We start from the raw sequence: 22,126 nt of genomic DNA, 5'->3' as shown, positions 1-22,126 counted from the left end.
AAAATGACATGAAAAGACTCAGCAGTATGGGAGATCCTTAAATGAACACCATCACTTGTTGAGTGTCTAAAATCACAGGATCATGGAAGCTTGGCACATTGGAGCTGGTAAGAAACAGTACAAACCCTTAAGTCGATACTCTAGAAACTGAATGACTTGCCTAAGGTCACAGAGCAAGTAACTGGCAGAGCCGAGACTAAAATCAAGATCCAAGTTGCACATCAGTTCAATCAAATATTTACTAAACTCTTTCTATGCATAAGGTCCTCTTTTAGGCCCTGAAGATAGAAACAGAGAACTGTCTTCTATGAATTTACTTGAATACTTCAAGGATACATGAAGACCAGGGACCCTCTATAATTTAATAGATTTTCTTGAAGAGTTTTGTGGTATACAAATACATTACCCTGTGTCCAGTCTAGAAATGACCTTCTCTAAACCTAATTAGGCTAGTCCTGGGAAAATAGACTATACTCAAAACCTTCCCAGACACATAGAAGCTGTACAAGTTGGTGAAAAAGTCTTCAGGAACCCAGGGTCTCTTCTATGCCAGGACAAGGTTTAGCAATAGCATTCTGGCAGAAACTAACAGCTTACACTCTCCAGTAGAATGTTGCTTAGAACTTGATCTAGTTTGTATATTTCATTTTCACACCAGAATTCAGATATTTCAACCCTTTGGCCACCTCAAGGTGACCATGGGTCCCTGAAGCTTTTGCCAGTAGAGAATAAGCTCTGATGGGTCCTTCGAAGCAAGGAACTTTGTGTATGGTCTAAAGACAACTAGCCATCTGAGGATCAACCTGATTCAAATGAAAAGTTCTTTACCAGAAAGTTTTCCATCAGGTACTGAATGTTTTCGGCAGCTCACAAAACCATCTACTAAAGTCATAAGTGACTACAAACGTGTATGGTCAGGTAGAGTACATGCTCATGAATCATTTGAATTACTGAGTTTGTATAAATATGCATGGCTTATATGTTTGTATAAATATAGATTACTTAATTTTTTAATTTATGCTTGGATATTTCATTGTATTGGTTGTTCTTATGTATTGGTTCTATACTCATTCTTTAATTCCTAAATGCCCTGAAGAATAGATTTACAGAGACATATTCTGAATATTAAAAATCCTCTCTGTGTAACCTTGGGCAAGTCCCTTAACCCCAACTGCCTTCCCTTCCCCCTCCAAAAAATAAAATCCTTTAAGTTTAGAACTCATTGAACTCAATTCCTCCACTGCTTTGGCAAGTGGAACAGCTTAAAACCCATAAAAACTAATTTTTTATTTTAAATCCTCTCAAGTCCTAGTTAATACAGAATACTCTATTAATTACAGACCTGAAAGAAAGAACATAACTTTCAGAAGTTCCTAATAAACTCTCTGGAGATACTAACACAGAAATTTTAGCATCAGGGCATTTAGCAGTATGCAGGCAGTATGAAGGAGCTAGCATTCTGTAACACAAAGTAGGAGTAGTTGATGCAGTAAGATTGGATACAACACATGAACAGTTCAAAGAGATAAAGTCACAACTTGAAAGTAAGTTCTTTTTAAAGTAACATCCCATTAGAGTTCATATAAAAAATAGCAAGAACAGTGAATCACTTTTCAACTAGTGGCAAATCATTTTTTTTTCTATAAACTGCCTCTTTGCATTTTTTTTAGAGAATGAAAAATGTCTACTTTAATTTTGCAGTGTATATACTGGTAGAATGGTGTTTCATGTCGAATTATGTCCCTCACATTTCATGTCATCAAGGGAAACATTCCCTGCTTTTCTTGGATAGCTGGACAGTGTAGTAGCTCTGCCAACACCTTAAGATAGGTTTCATAATAAGAGCAATTATGATAATAATCATTTTAATACTATTATTTCTGTGTCATAATTTACTTCTCAAAACATTTTCACATTTAATCTTTGCAAGAATTATTGGGACCCATAGGTCTATCTCTTGTTAATGTCCCACAAAATGCTTCAGCTGAGACAAACAAAGTTCATATGATAGCAGAAGACTACCAAAATTTTGGAAACAATATTATATCTACTTTCAGATGAGGAGATGGAAACTCAGAAAAGACATCCCCAAGATCATGCAATAATTAAGCTAGTCTTAAAATTCATATTCTAAGCTCAATTCCATGCTTTTTCTATTAAGCTATGGCAGAATGTAGGGATCTAAATAGTTATAATAATTAGTTAATACTCCTTAAAATTACAATTCATTATTAAATATGTTTATCTCTTACACAGAGTCATACCCACACTGAAACAATTGGGAATATTGTCTTACTCGTGGGTTTTCAAGACCATCTTTCTCTTCCAAAATTATTTTATATGTTCCATAATGATTTCTCGAAGTACTCTAATACAAAGTCTCCAGATTAATAAAAGTTTAATTGATCACAAAATTCCTACATTTAATTCTGTTACACATATCATTTTCACTGTCTTAAGTAAAAGCAACTTGTGTTTATGGAAGGTATCCCAAAAGTCTTAACACACTAAGACCCAAGGAAAAGTCACAGGGTACTTGTATATTGTCAGATCAGGGCTATTGATGTTCACTAAAACTTTTAGTATACCTACCCTATATTAATAGGATATTTTTAATAGAGTAAAAATCATAAGGTATTAAAACTTAAAACTGTACCAAGATTTTAAATTTTGAAAATCACTCTATATACATAATCTGATTCCCTGGTAATGCTTTGACGTGAGTGCTCACTCTCCATTATGAAGATGAGGAAACTGAGGTTAATAACAAGAAAGCAACTTGCAGAGAACCAGAATCAAAGAAAGTATCTAAAGTAAGAATGGAATCCAGGTCTTTGTGACTCTAACACTGTATACAGCATAACAACTAGATGCATCTATTCCTATAGAAGTTTATTATTCAGGATTGATGTTCTAGCAATCAACCTCCTATTCACTGAATGAAACTGGCTTAATTTAGGAAAATTTAGGATAATCTTATTCAGGTCACCAAGTTGTACTTTAAAGCAATAAGTAAGCATTTTATTGACTTGATAGTGCTAAGATGAATTCAACTTTAAAGCATTGGATAATGACTTTAAAATGTATTTTAATTGATTCTTTGGGCTACAATATAACACCAGTTTCTTCTAAAATTTAAGTTTTAATAAAGTGAATTCAACAGAGAGTTGGGAAGCCTGGATACCATCCTGCCAGTACAGTGTATGATCACAACATTATTGTCTAAGGTTCAGAGAGAGGCAGTTACTAATCATAGTCACATATATAATAAACATGAAGCAGAGTTTGAACTCAGGTATTACTAACTCAGGACAGCTATGTGGCACAGTAGATAAAGCTCTGGTCCTGGAGTCAGCATGATCTGAGTTCAAATCTAGCCTAAGACACTTGCTATCTGTGAGACCTTAGGTAAGTCACTTAAAACTGTTTGTTTCAGTTTCTTCATCTGTAAAATGAGCTGGAGAGGGAAATGGCAACCACTCCAGTATCTTTGCCAAAAAGACTCCAAATGGATTGACTTGGAGTTGGACACAACTGAAAATGACTGAACAGAAATAATGTTACAAAGTCAATATCTATCATGTTTGCCTTTATTTTTTTATTAGTTTACTAGCATTATATTGCTAGATAATGTCAAGATCATGACTCATCAATGATTCAGTGTCTCAGAGATAGACTTGGTCTTATTTGATGTCTTGTCTTAGTATGGCAGTATGGAAGACCATACTTGGCATATGGCAGACTTAGCATGGCAAAACATATTTGATTTATATTGCTCACATAAACAATTCTACAATTCCTTGGCATGCTCCTTTTCTCCTCTTCCTATAAAGCCGGAGCAATTTGTACATATTGACTCTAGGGCTCTGGAAATGTCACTTTTTTTCAACCATAGTCTGATTGTAGGCCTCCCTTATGCAAAATGTTACTCTATGTAGGACAGGCCTTTCATCCATGTTCAGAGAACATTGCTTTTTACTCCCAACTAGAGTTTTCTCTGCTTCCTCCTAAACCCAAAACCGAGTTGAAGGTTCCCATCTACCTTTTAAATGCTTTGAAGCTAAGAGTTTCAAAGACTTTACAAAAATCCTGGCAAAAATCATAGAATCTCATAATGGGATTATTAGGCCCAGGAAATTGCCCATAGCCACAGAGGTCATTCATAGAATAGCTACAACAAGATGTCAAACCTCTCAAATTCTACACCTGTTTATTTTCTACTGTACCAAAAGACCTTTGAGCCTTCTCTGGTGGATAGCAGCTCTCTCAGCCAAGTGAGTAAAAAGGACACAGCAATGAGGGAGATCCATTGGGAAGAGATTCAAACAAAGGCCACAGGCATTTGTATATTGTCAGATCAAGGCTATTGACATCTCTTTCATTTTGCTTTAAATTGTGTTGTGCCTTGGCATTAGTAATGCACTGCTTACAGATTTCTGGTCTCATATTTCTTTTTTTTTCATTTTCATGCACTGATGTTATCAATAAAAATTGGATTCTGGGAGGCTATTTTTTGTTTGTTTGTTTTAAGCAATTGGGGTTAAGTAACTTGCTCAAGGTTACATGGCCAGTTTTTTGTGTGGGTGTTAAGTATCTGAGGCTGGAACCGATCCCAAGTCCTCCTGACTCCAGGGCCCGTGCTCTTACTCACTGCACCACCTAGCTGCCCCAAGGTTGTTTTTTTTTTCTAAGTGACTGTTTTTGCTCTGATCACTTTCACACCAAACAACAGTGTGAGGCTCCAGAATGACTAATAGAAGATTTGGAAGGAACAAGTTTCTTCCATTTGGAAATGAATGCACTCATGTGGTCTCCATCCAAGGACTTGTGCAGCAATATATATGTGGGCAGATTAAGAAATGCCTACAAAATTGAAGTAGCAGTCAAGCCTCTTCTTTGTACTCTAGCAGGATTGGAAGAACTCATAGGCAAAAACAAAAGGGGGGGGGTGCTGTGTCTATTTAAGTTGCCAGAAAAACATTAACCATCTGTAGAAATGCTGTTCTCTAAAGATGAAGGCAGATAAGCAGGGATGATTTCATTTTTTTGAAATTTATATCTATCATAATCATAAATGCTGAGTCCCAGTGCAGGTGACTAAACCAAAACATTCCTTGGTTCTCTGCAAATAGCAGAAAATAAAGTTGCTTTTTAATATATTGTTAGTGTTTTATTAATTTAATTTCTAGAAAAGCATGAGGATCTTTAAAAAACAAAGATAACAAAATTTCACCACTTTATATTCAGTTTTTTTTTTTTTAAGCAATCAGGGTTAAGTAACTTGCTCAAGGTTACACGGCCAGCTATTTCTGGGTGTGGTGCTGAGTGTTTGAGTCCGGGATTAGATCTCCAGATCATCGCAACAGTTGAGCTGGTGCTCTTACTCGCTGTGCTACCTGGCCACCCCTTTATATTCAGTGTTAAGGATGAAACAAAGTAATATAAAGTCAAAAAGTTATTACACTTTAAAATTCATTTTCACATCGGTCATGTTATAAAATTTAAATTCCCTAATGCTAATCATGAAGTTAAATTGGCAAATATGTCTTTGATTAGGATCATAGATTCAAGCTAGTAGAGACTTCAGAGAGGATGTCTACTGAATCTCCCTCATTTTCCACATAAGAAAACTTAGTCTCAAGGAGGGTAAAGCACATCCTAAGTAAATATCATAGTGTGAGATTGAACCCATGTCCTTTGGCTCCAAATCCAATATTCTTCCCAATGTCCCATGCTTCCTCTACAGCAATGAATATTATTTTTTCACAATGAGAGATAGGGATATTTTTTTTCCTTAATCATATTTAGGTCTATTTTAACTTTATATTGTACATTTTTTCAAAGCTTGACCAGCTTCAATTTCCTTATCTTTTTTTTTTTTTAAAGCAATCGGGGTTAAGTAACTTGCTCAAGGTTACACGGCCAGTTATTATTTCTGGGTGTGGTGCTGAGTATCTGAGCCCAGATTTGATCCAGGTCATCCCGACACTGGAGTCGGTGCTCTTACTCGCTGTGCTACCTGGCCGCCCCTAAGCAATCGGGGTTAAGTAACTTGCTCAAGGTTTCACGGCCAGGTGTTTCTGGGTGGGTGCTAAGTGTCTGAGCCTGGGATTCGATCTCCAGGTCTTCTCAACACTGGAGCCCATGCTCTTACTCACTGTGCTACCTGTCTGCCCCCCAATTTCCTTATCTTTTACTGAATATCTAATTATAGAACAAAAAAAGGTTAATATCACACTGAATAAAAAATCTCCCTCATAATCTGTTGGTCTCCAGTCACCCTTTTCTAATTGGCTCCCATAGGAAGAGGAGAAGGTGCACTAGTCAGTAGGTACCTGTGCTTTTTATTTTTTTTAATTAATTTGTTTGTTTCCTTTTAGTTTACAAGATTCAATTCCACAATTCCTTGAGTTTCACATTTTATCCCCCTCCCTCTCCTCCTCCCCATGGTGGCATATAGTCAAAATATAGGATCTGTAAATACTTTCATACGGATTGTATCAGATGGAATGAAAAATGGTAAAGAGGACATAAAGCCAAACAAGAAAAGGAAAAAGATGAGGTATTTTGCTTTCATCTAGATATAACCTCAGTTCTTTCTAGTTTTTTCTCTGGATGCACACATTTCTCTCCATAATGAGTCTTTTGGGATTGACTTATATCACTGCATTGCTGAGAAGAGTCCAGTCTATCAAAGTTGGTCATCACACATACATTGTGTCTGTAATTGTGTACAAATTTCTTCTGGTTCTACTCTTCTCACTCAGCATCAGTTCATATAAGCCTCTCCCAGTAAATATGAAGACCGTCTGCACCTCATTTCTTATAGCACAACAGTATTCCATAACATGCATATACCACAACTTGTTCAGCCATTCCCCAATTGATGGGCACCCCCTTAATTTCCAATTATTTGCCACCACAAAAAGAGCTGCTATAAACATTTTTGTACATATAGGTCTTCCTCCCACTTCTATGATCTCTTTCGTATATAACCCTGGGAGTGGTATTGCTGGGTCAAAGGATATGAAATTATTTATAGCCCTTTGGGCATAATTCCAGATTGCTTTCCAGAAAGGCTGGATCAGTTCACAACTCCACCATGAATGCATTAGTGTTCCAATTTGCCCACATCCTCTCCAGCATTTGTCATTTTCCTGTTTTGTCATCTTAGCCAATCTGACTGGTTGAGATGTGGAACCTCAGAGTTGTTTTGATTTGCATTTCTCTAATCAATAGTGATTTAGAGCATTTCTTCATGTGCTTATAAATATCTTTAATTTCTTTCTATGAAAATTGCCTGTTCATATCCTTTGACCATGTATCAATTGGGGAATGACTTGTATTCTTATAAATTTGACTCAGTTCTCTGTATATTTTAGAAATGAGTCCTTTGTCAGAGACATAGGTTGTAAAGATTCTTTCCAAATTTCACACCTCCCTCTTAATCTTGGTTACATTGGCTTTGTTTGTAGAGAAGCTTTTCAATTTCATGTAGTAAAATTATCCACTTTACATATTATAATATTCTCTAATTCTTGTTTAGTCATAAAGTCTTTCCCTCTCCACAAATCTGACAGGTTACCTATTACTTGTTTTCCGAGACTCCTTAGACTTGATTTTGATATATGGTGTTAGACAATGGTCTATGCCCAGTTTCTGTCATAATATTTTCCAGTTTTCCCAGCAGTTTTTGTCAAATAGTGAGTCCTTATCCCAAAAACCAGGGTCTTGGGGTTTATCAAACAATAGATCACTATAGTCATTGACTTCTGAATCTCGTGTGCCTAATCTATTCCATTGATCCACTCCTCTATTCCTCAGCCAGTACCAAGTAGTTTTGATGACTGCTGCTTTATAATACAGATTGAAACCTGGTATAGCTATTCCACCTTCCCTAGAATTTCTTTTCATTAATTCCTTTGATATTCTGGACCGTTTATTCTTCCAAATGAATTTTGTTACTATTTTTTTCTAGCTCGATAAAGTAAATTTTTTGGTAAATTAATTGTTATGGCACAAGTATATAATTTAATTTAGGTAAAATTGTCATTTTATTACATTAGCTTGACCCAGCCATGAGCAATTGATATTTTTCCAATTAGTTAGATCTGACTTTATTTGTGTGACAAGTGTTTTGTAGTTGTGGTCATATAGGTCCTGGGTTTGTTTTGGCAGGTAGATCCCCAAATATTCTATAATGTCTACAGTAACTTTAAATGGGATTTCTCTATCTCTTGCTGTTGAATTTCATTGGAAATATAGAGGAATACCAAGGATTTGTGTGGGTTTATTTTATATCCTGCAACTTTATTTAAATTTATTTATTTAATTTTATTAAATATTATTTGTTAATTTTATTAATAATATTAATTTTATAAATTAATTAATAATATTAATTTTATTTATTTATTTAATGCCAAATTTATTTAATTGTCTCAAGTACTTTTTTACTTGATTCTCTAGGATTCTCTAAGTATATCATCATATCATCTGCAAAGAGTGATAGCTTGGTCTCTTCTTTGCCTAATTTGATTCTTTTGATTTCTTTTGCTTCTCTAATTGCTACTGCTAACATTTCTAGGACCAGATTGAATAAGAGGGGTGATAGTGGACACCCTTGTTTCTCCCCTGATCTTATGGGAAATGCTTCTAGCTTCTCCCCATTATATATAATACTTGCTGATGGCTTTAAATAGATGCTACCTATTATTTTAAGGAAGGCTCCATTTATTCCTATACTATCTAATGTTTTTAATAGGAATGGATGTTGTATTTTGTCAAAAGTCTTTTCTGCATCTATTGAGATGATCATGTGGTTTCTGCTAGTTTTATTGTTTATATGATCAATTATACTGATGGTTTTCCTAATATTAAACCATCCTTGCATTCCTGGAATAAATCCTACCTGATCTAAGTATATTATTTATCTGTGCTTTTTAGTGGAGGTTTCTTGCAACTGGAAATGCTACATGATGCCCTACTTAATAGTAGAAGCATCCCATATATATTTCAAAGGGTTGGTCCTCATAATCTTCAAAAATTCTTGGGATTATTCCCCCACCTCTTCTAGACTGAGTAGGTACACAGTGCCAAACCACAATGTAAAAGAGCGGATGACTGTTTCTGCAAGACCAGGATATGTGGAAATGTTCTTGTGCACAGGGAAAAGTGGTTTTGGTATTAACTCAGCTTTTCCAAGTTGCAAATTCTGACATCATTTCTGGATACTGTTGAGTATGTGAGGGCAACATTGCAGAATTCCAACCTATTGTTGTTCTGACTGCAATGTCTAAAGACTGCTAGTCACCATGGAAGGAAAAGGAATGAGCATTTTTATGCACTTCTATGTGCCAGGCTCTGTGCTAAGCATTTTAGAAATATGTCATTATATCTTCTTACCAACTTTGTGAGGTAGGTGCCATTATTATCCTCATTGTAAAATGTTGATGACTTAGAGGCAGACAGAAATTGCCCAGGATCACACAGCTAGTAAGTGACTGAGGCTAGATTTTAATTCAAGCCTTCCTAATTTCAGGTCTAGTCCTGCATTCACTGCTAATCCCCAATGCAATGGAAAGAATCCTACATTTGGAATCAAAGGATTGAGTTCATAGTCCAGCTGTGCCAGTAATCACTTGTGTGACCTTGAGAGAGCCACTCACCTTTTGACTTTTTTTCCTCATACATAAATAATAAAACGAGATTGGACTCGATTTCTAATATGTCTTGCAGCTCTAAATCTATGATTCCAAGAACCTTTCTGGTGCTTTGTTTCTTTAACTGTTAGCTGAAAGTTTGGTCTATGTATACTTTAAAATGTCACATAACTTTAAATCAGTGCTTCTTTTATATTGCCTAAAATGCAGAGAGGAAATGACTTTGCCTTGGGGATAAACATCACACCACACTTACAAGTAAATATTTCAGTGCATATTTGCAAATGTGTTTTAACTTAATTTAATTGTATTTATTCATTTAACTATAAAATAATGATTTTCAAGTGCATTTAGTGGAAGAATTGTAGAGTTTTAATTAGGAGTTCATGTCTGGACTTAGAGTGACTCACATTACCTCTCTAAGCCTCAGTTTCCACATACATAAAATGAGGAGTTGGGTCTAAATGATCTCTAAGTTTCCTCCCACAAAAATATTCTAGGATTCTATGAATACTTAGACATCTTGTTAAAATAAATTCAATAAGAAAAAGAAAGAGCATCAAATATACAATGGGAATAATGAATGAGGCTTTATGTATGCATATGTATACATGTATATATATGTCCATATATTTATATACACACACATATTATATTTATAAATGTATTATAATATTTATATTATATTTAAATATATGTATATGTGAATATGTATATATATAGGCAAATTCTCTTGAGTTCTCAAGAAAATAAAAGTCCATCCCATTCACCCATTGTAGATATTATGAGACTTTTCAATATTAAAAAAATAAAATATATTCACACTCTATTCAGCTACATAAGATATATTAACAAAGGAAAAATTATTTGACTGATTATACTTTTTTTTAAGCAATCAGGGTTAAGTAACTTGCTCAAGGTTACATGGCCAGGTTTTTCTGGGTGGGTGCTAAGTGTCAGCCCTGGATTCAATCCCCAGGTCGTCCCGACACTGGAGCCCGTGCTCTTACTCACTGTGCTACATGCTGATTATACTTCTTATAAATAAATGAAGAAAAAATCTTTAGTGACAAAAGAGAATTAATATGTGAGTCCAAACAGATGCTTATATACATGTGAAATAAAATATACATAATACACAAAGTTTAACACCACTGGATTGATTCCTATGCACAAAATATATTTCATTAGAGAAGTTATTTATGATTCATCAGAGTACCATTTATTACGCCAAACATTACTTTTATGCTTTACACACAATTGACAATCATTAGTTTACTGATTATTTAGTTGGTTGGAAGATTGGAGGAGTGTCTTTTCTAAATGAGGCCAAAAGAAGATCCATCTGTCTCCTAAAGACCCCCAGGGACCAGGTTATCGTAAGGAAATAGGCACTCAGTATTCTCCTTGCACTGTACGATCCATCTACGTGCAAAATGGGCAACAATGATGGATTTTTTTTTCCCTTACTATTGTAAGATCACATCCCATGCAATCTGTCAAAATCTACCCACCATGCCATAAGGAAGCTTATTATACTTCATAGATCTCTGGCCTTCAAATGAAAAAAAATCTTTCTTCCAATCATGCTTAGTCTGTGACTTTAGGCATGTGATTTAACCTCTCAGTCACTCATCCCTGAAAACAGGGGTAATAACAATACATGCCACACAGTTGGCATGAGAACCCTAAGGGGAAAAAGTATGTAAAGTACTTTGTGAACCTTTAAGTATTATAAAAATAGGAACTATCGCTATTATTATGTAGATTTATTAAGGTGAGTAAGAATATGCGAGACTTAGAGAGCAATGAACTGGTCTCAAAATCAGGAAAACCTGTTTTCTAGTACCCCCCTGACAAAATACTTGCTGTGTGACACTGGACGAGGCACTTAAACTCAGAGCCCCAAGAAACTCTCTGAGAATGTGAGTTGATGATCTTCATTGACAGAGGGAATTTTCTCAATGAGAAATTATCTCCAAAGCACAGCCAAAATTAACTACATAAATTAATAAATGAACAAATAAATTGATGAATAGATAGATTAAATAGAAAAATGAACACATAGATATATGAATGAATGAATGAGTGAGTGAATGAATGAAGGAATGAATGAATGTAAGTAGCAAGACACAAGGCAGTCATGGACTTCTACTTCATCAGTCCAGTGATGCAGTAAATCAAATCATCAGGAAGAAAATAGAGGTTTGATAAAAAATATGGGCCATGTTATGAGCTTTACTTATTATTTATTTTGTTACCCTCTCCTTGTAAGTAATCACAGTGAAAACAAAGAGAATAAAATAATAACATCACACTCTCTACAACTAGTGGTAGTTCATTCTACAATGTTAAAAACATAAAGCTCATTTTAACCTTCCACTAATTCAAACAAAAATAAAGACAAACAAAAAAACCTACCTTAATTGTACTTGTGTGAGCTCCAGGATATTCTTTTTCCTCCAGTGTTGACCATCTCTGTACAAATTTGGACACTAGGGAATCTTCATAGTCAACGATCTGAAATCCTGAGACATTTGCTCCTCCAAATTGAATTTTTGATAAATCTCCATCAGTAAATCCCTGGGCACAAAATGCATCACATCCTTTTAGTCTCTCTAGATAAATTCCAAAAGTCAAAATTTATCCAATCACATCACATTTGCATAGGGTCACATCTTTCACAACACAGGCTACAAAACTCATGGAAAATATCACATGCACTGATGAATCTGTGCACATATCAGCATTGAGCATAGGACAAGCCACATAGTAAGGGGGCAACAATGCTGATCAATTGATTGCTGACCTAGACTCAGTGCTGGTTGTTTAAGTACCATCCCTTTTAACAAAAGTGCTTTGTTGGCAAATCCTCTCCTCTGTGCTTTGTTGAGTTCATAATACACCATTACATGGTGCTCAGTTATGGAAGTGGAAACTATAGGGTACAGTGGATAGATACAGGTCTTGACCTGAAGTTGTTCAGTTATGGCTGCATATGTACCATAGTGCCCATGCAGTTTTCTTTGCATAGATACTGGAGTGGTTTGCCATTTCCTTCTCCAGTGCATTAAGGCAAACAGTAGTTAAGTGACTTGTCCAGGGTTACATAGCTACTAAGTGTCTGAGGCTGTATTTGAATTCAAGTCTTACAGCACATGGGTTGTAGAGAGATGAGAGAAGAAATCAGCAGATGAGTCCCTACAAAGAGCCAAGTTCATATTAGAAGTGGACTGAACTTGAGAGCATTTAAACAACAGATGGCTTTTTGTAAGAGGAATTATAGTCAAAAGCTTCCCTGACTGATATGAAATAAAGTGACTTCCACTTTGAATCCCATTGAAATAATTTAAATCTTATTTAAATATGTGTATTATTTCATAATGCTCATAAAATACATGATTATTAATGATGATTCTGTTTATGCCTCTGAATTTGGGAGAAGGGAACCAACTTCTCAGAGAAGAGATTTGTTCAGCTTACTCTGGGATCAGGGCCAACTAAAGAGAAGGTTTCTGGAATTTGAGTAATTTCTGAAGGTTGTAAAGAGTTTTCTGACTAGGATATAGAATCAAAGATCTAGAGCTAGAAGGAAATTCAGAGATCATAAAATCCAATTTCCCAGTTATATGGATGAAGGACTGAAGCCCAAAGAACTTAATCAGCATGATCAAAGTCATATGGGTGTTAAGTAGCAGAGTCAAGATTAGATTCTAGTCCTATGACTCTAAATCCAATACTCTTATACTCTTTCCATTGGACTACACTATTTTTGTACCTGATGAGATAAGAAATTAATAAGGAGATGATGATCCAGTAGCACTAAGTGAGTTGGCTGTTTTGATTGTCCCTGAGTGTGCTTTGCATTACAAATACCTCAGATATAGACTTTTATTCCATTACAAGGGAAGAGATATTGTGTGAAAGAGGGGTGAAAAAAAATAGCCGAAAAACTTTATGTAAAGAAACTTAAAACAAAATCATTTTGCTTTTGGAGTATCTTGATCAAAGCATTGCAGCTATGATTTATCTATTAGTCCTGGGTTGCCAAAAACCCAAAATGACAGAAAATTTGGACAATAATTCTGTAGCTTTAAAGCAAGGTTGCTAATATTTTTTTGTGTCAGAAACCCCTTCAAAAGTCTGTTGATGTCTATGACTTCACCTCTTTAGAATAAACAGTTTAAATACATTAGAATACATATCGCAGATAACGAAGGAAATTAATTATATTGAAATAATATCATTAAATATTTTAAAAATTGTTCAAGGCTTCTATATTATAAATATCTGGTTTAATTGAATCAAAGGTTTTTAATTTTTTTTTAAATTCTGGATTTAACAATCACAAATAATATGGGCTTTCTATGTACATAGTACAACAGAAAAAGAAAAATATTATATATGAAACTACAAATGTTATGTGTGGCACATTTTTTCTTGTAAATATCTAATAAATTAAATATGTAACTTTAAAAGTTTAATTTCTAGTCTCTGATTCTTTCTGGCCCTCCTTATGCTCTCTTCTGTGCATTTTGTAGTACATCAGTGGCCCTCTTTCTTTTCTTTTCTTTTCTGTTGTGCTGTTTTGTTTTGTTTTGTTTTTTGACTGCACCTTCCTGGGCTAACTTTTTCTCCTACCACTCCCAAAAACTGGAGAAAAAAAAGAAAAGAAAACTAAAATCCTTCTAAAAAATATGAGTCATCAAGCAAAATAAATTCCTACATTGCCCATGTCCAAAAATGTATTTGTCATTCTGCATCATATCTCTGTCAGGAGGTGGGCAGCATGATTCATCACTGATCCTCTGGAATTGTGGTTGATCAGAGTTCTCATGCCCTTTAAAGTTGTTTTTCTTTGAAAGACTCTTGTTAGTGTTTAAGCTGAACAAAGTTGTCACTTCACTCTTCCTTCACAGAGATTTTGGGAAGCTGTTAGAGGAGAGAATTGTTTAAAGAGAACTGACCAGACATTCTGAAAAGAGCTATGCTACTCTCTGAGGAGATACAGAGATGACACTGGGGCTAGACTGTTGTCATGCTCATGGGAATTCTCAGATTTTTTATTGTTTGTTGGTTGTTGTTTGGATGGTTCCAGTGTTTTTGTAGAAAGAGACTTTCACTTAAGCTTTAGAATAATACATAGGGGAATAAGAGAGGTGAGAGGTGAGACATCAGCAGATTAGTGCCTGGATCAGTACAAGACTGTACTGGAGTTGAGACCAGGTTGAACAGCAGTGGGTAGTTGGTGATGATTTATAATCTTTCTTTTCCTTGATTTCAAAGAACCTCAGAAGTGACTGCATGCCAGAGTTTTATCACAAATTATACCTTGTTTATGTGTTTATTTATGTGTATTTGTTATTTGACGCTGTTAATAAATCAGATAGCTGATAAGGGTGATTTTTCTGAAGCCCAATTATTTTCTTCTCCCTTAGCTTCCTTCACTGGTTCCTTCCTACTGGTTGTCTGCCTAACTACCTCAGAGCTCCTTTTCAGTGTTCTCTGCCAAATCCTCATCCATTTCTCCAAAGACTTGGTCCTGAGCCCTCTTCTCAACTCTCTCAACACTCTTTTCCTTGGTGACCTCATTTACTCCCATGAGCTCATTTATTATCTCAATGAAGATGGTTCCAAAACTATAAACTAAATCACTATTTGAGTATTGGAATCTACACTTGGATGTTCTATAGAGATATCAAATCCTTTAAGCTTAAAACATGAATCATTATCTCTATAAATTTTATGCCCACTTAAGACTACCCATTCTCCAAACCTTGTAATTTCTGTTGGGGACACCACCATCACTCTAGTCTCTTAGGTTTATAATCCCAGCATGACTCTAAACTTTTCTCTTTCTCTTGTCTTCCAAATCAAATCAGCTGACAATGCATGTTAAGTGTGTTTCCACAATTCTTCTTGCCTCAATTGCCATCTCTCTTCTCATAAGGCTGCTACCCTAGTTTATACCTCTCACCTGAAATATTTTTATAGATTTCTAATTGTCCTCCTGCTTTCAATTCCTTCATTCTCCAATGTATTAAATACACAATGACCCAGATAATCTTTTTAGGTGTAGGTCTAACAATGTCATCAAAAATCTTCTATCACTTCCCCCTGTCTTTAGCATAAAATATGAACTAATTAATCTGGTATTCACTCTCCTCTAGTTCCATAGTCTAGGTCCTATCTATCTTTCCAGACTTCCTACTGAACTAAATCATGTATTCCCCACCCCCCCTTTTTTTGGGAGGACGAAAGGCAAGTCAATTGGGTTAAAGTGACTTTCTCAAGGTCACACAGCTAGTAACTGTCAAGTGTCTGACGTTGGATTTGAACTCAGGTTTTGTTGACTCCAGGGCCAGTGCTCTATTCACTGAGCCACCTAGCTGCCCCTAAATCATGTATTCTCAAGCCCAGTCAAAGGACACTATTAGCACTTCTTCAAACACATCCCACCACTGTCTCTACACATTCATTCAAGGTGTGGCTAATGTTTAAAATGCAGTCCTTCTTCACCAGTTTGTTTCAGTGCCTAACTTCCTTAAGGGAAAGTTCATCTACTACTTTCTCCACAAAGCCTCTGCCAATTCCCTCTTTTACTAGTATTATCTCTGTCTTTCTCTGTCTCTGTCTGTCTCTGACTCTCTCTTCAAACAAATCTGTATTTTTTTTATCTATGCACATTGTATATCCCCATAGTAGTATATAAATTACTCAAAAGGAGGAACTATTTTTGTTGTGTATGGTTGTTTATTTTTTCCGTTTGTATCTCAAGTATTTTTCATAGTGTCTAGCAATTTTGGTTGAATTGAGTTGAATAAGGTGATGTACTAATGAGAGAAAACTGAGACTTGTCATTTTTAATATTTGGCATAAACATAGCTTGAGAAAGAGATAGATGAAAAACTGACGATATTGATTTATTGGAACTCAGCTGTAATTATAATACTTCTCATAATAGGAAATGTCTGATTCCTTCATTAGAGAAAAAAAAATTCTTATAAGGACTCAGTATCTTTCCTGGTTCCATTGTCACATTTCTCCTTGAGGTGGTAAAAATAACCTGGACCTGCAGAGACTTCTGGAACTTAAAGTATTTTTGCCCTTCTCCTAAGGCAAGAAAACATCACAATCTCCAAATCTGGTAAGTCCATGAATGTCCAGCCCAATCTAAATAAAGTTCATTATGTTTGCTACTTAGTTGCTAAGTAATAACTATTGTGCCTCTTTTTCACATATTGGTATTAATGTAATAATATCATGTTATTAGTAAAGAAAAAATGATAGAAGTTGACCAATTTTTGAAAATGAAGAGGGAAATAATTAAGAAAAATAATTATCTTTTTAAGGCAAAATAAATTGTCTTCGCTAAATATTAATATTTAAAGTGAATATTCAAGAGATTATTATTATTATTATTATTATTGCCTATTATGTATGGTGTGCTGTGCTAGATATGATGGTAAGAGTTAGAGGAGGGAAATACCCAGATAAAGAAGACATGGTCCCTTGCTTCTCAGAGGATTAATTATTCATATCTCCCAACTACTTTTTCACATTTCTTGTATTATTTATAACCAGAGAAAAATGAGTAGTGATTTGTAAAACATGAAAAGCAAGTGATATTTTTGATCCATAGACTCAGATATAATCAAAATAGCTTTTTAAAAAAATTTACTCAGTCATTGCAGACACATTTCATGTATTAAAAAAATACCTCCTCAATTGAAAGCTTACTTCTACTAAAATAAACAGTATTAAAAAATTCACCTACCAGATTCGCAATGATGTAATGGTATCCTTTAACATGTTTACCAATGGTAATAACCTGTCAAAGAGAAACAAAAATAATCCCTTAATAAATTCTCTGAAAATTGATTTAACTTGTGATGATTGATATCATTAATCATTAAAAAATCAAACATTATACTTCATATGTCTTCAGATGAAGTCAGCCTAGTAATAGAATACAAAAGGACTGTGGTAAAGTAAAAATAGGAATAAATTTAGAGTCAATGAAAGCAGGTTCAAATCCCAGCTCTGCCATTTACTACATTGTGACATTGGACAACTCATTTTGCATCTTGGGAATTTGTTTTCTTCTTTCTCCATTTCTAATGATGAATCCTATGATATTCTCCAGGAGTTCTGAGTCTAAATTCCCTTGAGAAAAATATGATAAATTTTCAGGCTCTATATTTACTGTCTTGTAAATTGGAATATAAATGTGTTATTGTTTGTTTCATATTCTCTCTGCCTTTCACTGGAACCCTTCCAAACTTAGTGACATAGAGGGACAGAAATCTGAGTGTTATTTTATGTCACATGAAAATGGAAACAAAAGAAAATTTAAGACATTTAGATGGAACTAACAAGTGCCCATAAAATTTTAAAGACTTCTTTCCTAATCTCTGTCATTTCTTAAGAGTACAAAATTAGTTTCCATAAAATGTCCCAAAACTAGCTACATTTGAATTTTCAGATTTAGTGTGTTTGTCCATATGTTATCTGCTTTCAAAATATTAAACACCCAGGCATGTCTTCAAAACTGACAGGTTGAAGTTGTGGGAACAACTGTGGGCATAGAAAAATGCAATTCAGAACTATAAAATTTCCTCAATTCTCAAAAGATCTTTTTGAATATTTTATGGTATAGTAAATATCACTATTACTGAATTGAGTCATAACCTAAAATAAATAACCTCAAAGCTGGCTGATTTTTCATAAAAAAAAATTGCACAAAACTTTTAGCAACATACCCAAACTCTGGTGAAACATACACTTTTCTGGCAATCCAAATTGTTCACTTGAATTTGGTGGTAATTGTGAGAAGATGTGAAATGAACAATGTGGCCACCCCATGGTCTGCTTTACTCTTTGTGTGCTAGCTGGGAATTGATTGTAATTTTAAGTAGATTTGTAGGCCAAAAGGTAAAAAATTTACATGCTAATAGCTCATTGTGACATTGTGCTTTAATAAAGAAAGGACATATCTTTGATTTAACTGATGTAGACAACTTCTAGTGTGGAAAGTCACTCCTTAGTGTAGATGAGATTTGCCTGAGGCATGGCTGTGTCCACATGTCTAGCATGTGTCAGAAACTGGACTTGAAGCCATGCCTTCCTGATTCTGAAGCTTCTATCCATTTCCACCATACTGTCTCTGTGTTTTGCAATTTAAAATGATGTTTCCTTAAAAATTCCTGTGATGGAGATGATGCAAATATTTTTCTTCCCATTTTGCAGATGAGAAAGCTAAGGTTTGTAAGAGTGAAATGACTTGCCCACTGACACAAAGATTCTACGTATATAAAACAAGACTCAAACCCAGTGTTCTTTATAATTATATCATGAAAATTGAGGTCTAAGCAAATTAGAAAGCCAATACCTCAGACAATTAGACCTTTTATCTTGATGAGCCAAGGAATAATATTTGAACCAACAAATAATCCAATGGATTGAGGAAAGTATTGGACTGGATAAGCAGTGCTCTTTAGAGATCATGCCATTGACCAGTACTTTGGTAACAAGGGATGACTTGTAGAAGGGGAAATACTTAGCTTTTTAGTTCATCTTAAGACAGAGTGTATAATAATGGCTAATATTTATATAGAATTTTATGGTTTAAATAGTTCTTTGTATTTTAACTCATTTGATCCTCACAACAACCCTATGACATAGGTAATATTATCCCCATTTTCAGAAGAGGAAAGTGAGACACAGAGATATTATATGTCCTGTTCTTGTTGCTGTTCAGTCAATTCAGTTGCATCCAATTCTTTATGACCACATTTGGGGTTTTCTTGGCAAAGATATTGACCTAATTTGCCGTTTCCATCTCCAGCTCATTTTTACAGATGAGAAAACTGAAGCAAAAGGGTTAAGTGACTTACCCAGGGACAAAAAACTAGTAAGTGTTAGAGTCAGGATTTAAACTCAGCTCTTCCTGACTCCCAAGTCCAGCACTCTATCCACTGAGCCACCTAGCTGCCTTGATATATATATATATATACATATATATATATATATATATAGTAGTTAGCATAGTACTTAAGTTGTGCAACTTGGGGTCAGAAAGAACTATGTTCAACTTCTGCTTTTGAAAGATACTGGTTATTTAACCCTGGGCAAGTTACTTAACCTCTCAGTGTGCCAGGAAATACTATAAGTCTATAGGTTATAGAAGAAGATGCCAACCTGCACTGGCAGGGAACTTCCCCATTGAGGAACTTCCTATACCAATGAAATCCCAGGGAGAGGTCTCATCCCTATATCCTATGTAAAAGATAGACTGTGTATATTTATGTGTTGGGGGTACAAGAATGAATCTATGATGAGAAGACCTGACCATTTCATATAACCATGCCTACAAAGTCTTCAGAATCTCACAAAATCAAACCCTTCCTTTTGAGCAAGAGAGATAAGATACAAGATTAATGAGGAGCCTGCATTTCAGTGTCTATAAGTAGGAAAATGTGGTCATGAGAACAAATTTTTGTTGGCTTTTCTTCAGCTTATAAGCAATTAGTAGCATTATGTTAACAAGAGATATTTTACTGTATAAAGGTGTCTATCCTAAATAGATCCAAATTAGACAGTCGAGATTTAGAGCAGGAAGGGACCTCAGAAGCATTTTTCCCTCCCCCCAATCCTCATTTTATAAATTAGGAAACTGAGAAACCCAGTAATGATGTCAAGTATCCAACATAAGGTAATAAGGTTTGAAAGTCCCAGAGGCAGAATCCAAACCTAAGGCCTCTGATATTGAATCCAGAGCCATTTTTACTTCACCATAGTTAATAATTTGCTGTTAAAGGGATTTAGGTTTGAATTCAGTCTCTGACATTTAACAATTATATTGCCACGGGCAAGAAACTTAATTTCAGTCATACTCAGTTTCTTCATCTATAAAATAGGGATAATAATAGCACCTACTCACAGAGCTGTTGTTAAGATCAAATGAAATAATGTATGTAAAGCATTTCATGCACTTTACAGTGTTATGTAAATGAAAATAATAATAATAATAAGTTCTCTTCTCCAAAACCTACATGAACAAGGCAGACTATTCTGTCTTATAAATGAGCTGGCAACAACAATACACCGTGCTTTCTTATGAAGAAATTCTTTACTTTTTCCCACATACAGGGAATTTTTGTACTTCAAAATACATGCTACCATGGAAATCATTTTTTTGATGAAAGGAGTAGTGACAGCCCCCTATTCTGTGTGGAATCATTAGCACAAGGTTTTAAAATGTATTCTGAAGGTGAGAACATAGAAATATGTACCAGAGCTCAGCCAAATCCCTATTTTTGATGAATATTATCAAATAGTCTAGACTCAATAGGGTGTAATGTTGATAGTGTGTGTGTGTGTGTGTGTGTGTGTGTGTAATCATCCAGCTTAGGTGATAATTAATGTACAGAGTTGTAAGGATATGGGGCTTAATGCTGTTCTCAGGGCACTGAAATTTTAAAAGTTTGCTGACAATACTAAATACCTTTAAGAGGGTGAAGCAACAGATATTAGTATCTAATGAGCAAGAATTATGAGGTAAAATGGCAAAGTACTAAGGGTAGTTTCATCTAGGCTCTCAGATTTTTTTTAAATGATAGATTATAACTATCTCTTTTTGTAATCTTAGGACTTTAAAAATACTAAAATCCAATCTAAAAAGTCGCTCCTGTGACTTTCTAGTGAGTTTCTACAATTTCACATATTTTTGTAAGGGCTCCAGGTTAAAAAAAATAATTATGTCTTAAACTTCAGAAACTAGAAAAGATTGGACATCTCTCTGGCATATACATCTGATATTTTTAATCAATTATTTTGCTTTATTCAATTATTTGAAATTTAATGAGAGTTCTATTCTGTGTTTCTTAGGGGTGATATTTTGTCTGTTTATTTATTTTCAGTTGTGTCTGACTCTTCATGACCCCATTTGGGGTTTTTGTGGCAAAATTAGTGTGTTTTGTCATTTCATTTTCCAGTTCACTTCATGGATTAGGAACTGAGACAAACAGGGTAAAGTGACTTGTTCAGAGTCATACAGCTAGGAAGTGTCTGAGACCAGATTTGAACTCAGGTCTTTCTGACTCCAGGTCTGGCACTCTATCCACTGAGCCATCTAACTGTCTTAGGGAGTGGTATTGTTGTATATCAGTTACAACTTCATTAACATTTTGTTTACACAATTTTTTGTGCTTTACAAATTAATGAACCAACTTTTCCTCCTCAGGTTGAAGAGGATTCTAGCATTGTAGCCAAGTTCCTTTCACCTTTCCTTTTAGCAACTTTCTCAACCTCTTATTCCAAACCTACCCCAACTCAGATGGTGTCAGTAAATGATTCATTCAGGATGCTGTATAGTGGTTCTAGCTGTCCTAACCTTAAAATCTTAGCTATATTCCTATCTATCTATCTATCTATCTATCTATCTATCTATCTATCTATCTATCTAT

General features: G+C 34.9%; 1 protein-coding gene across 6 annotated transcripts in view; it reads right to left on the bottom strand.

Moving 5' to 3' along the window:
- The window catches only part of GRIA2 (glutamate ionotropic receptor AMPA type subunit 2), a 215,574-nt gene that overhangs the window by 72,115 nt on the left and 121,333 nt on the right, over window positions 1–22,126 (bottom strand). For all 6 annotated transcript variants that reach the window (XR_011171925.1, XM_069105631.1, XM_069105627.1 and 3 more), the window contains exons 5-6: window positions 17,437–17,490; window positions 12,081–12,242 (exon numbers count right to left, since the gene is read on the bottom strand). Coding sequence is in view for 5 of the 6 variants with exons in the window: in XM_069105631.1 (XP_068961732.1) it covers window positions 12,081–12,242; window positions 17,437–17,490 (216 nt within the window). In the remaining variant the exon portion in view is untranslated. The remainder of the gene's footprint in view (window positions 1–12,080; window positions 12,243–17,436; window positions 17,491–22,126) is intronic.

The sequence above is a fragment of the Petaurus breviceps genome, unplaced genomic scaffold, assembly GCF_028583685.1.
Source record: "Petaurus breviceps papuanus isolate PSGF00001 unplaced genomic scaffold, PetGlider_PUasm1.0 76, whole genome shotgun sequence".
NCBI classification, from domain to species: Eukaryota; Metazoa; Chordata; class Mammalia; order Diprotodontia; family Petauridae; genus Petaurus; species Petaurus breviceps.
This window is presented reverse-complemented; position numbering and strand designations above follow the sequence as displayed.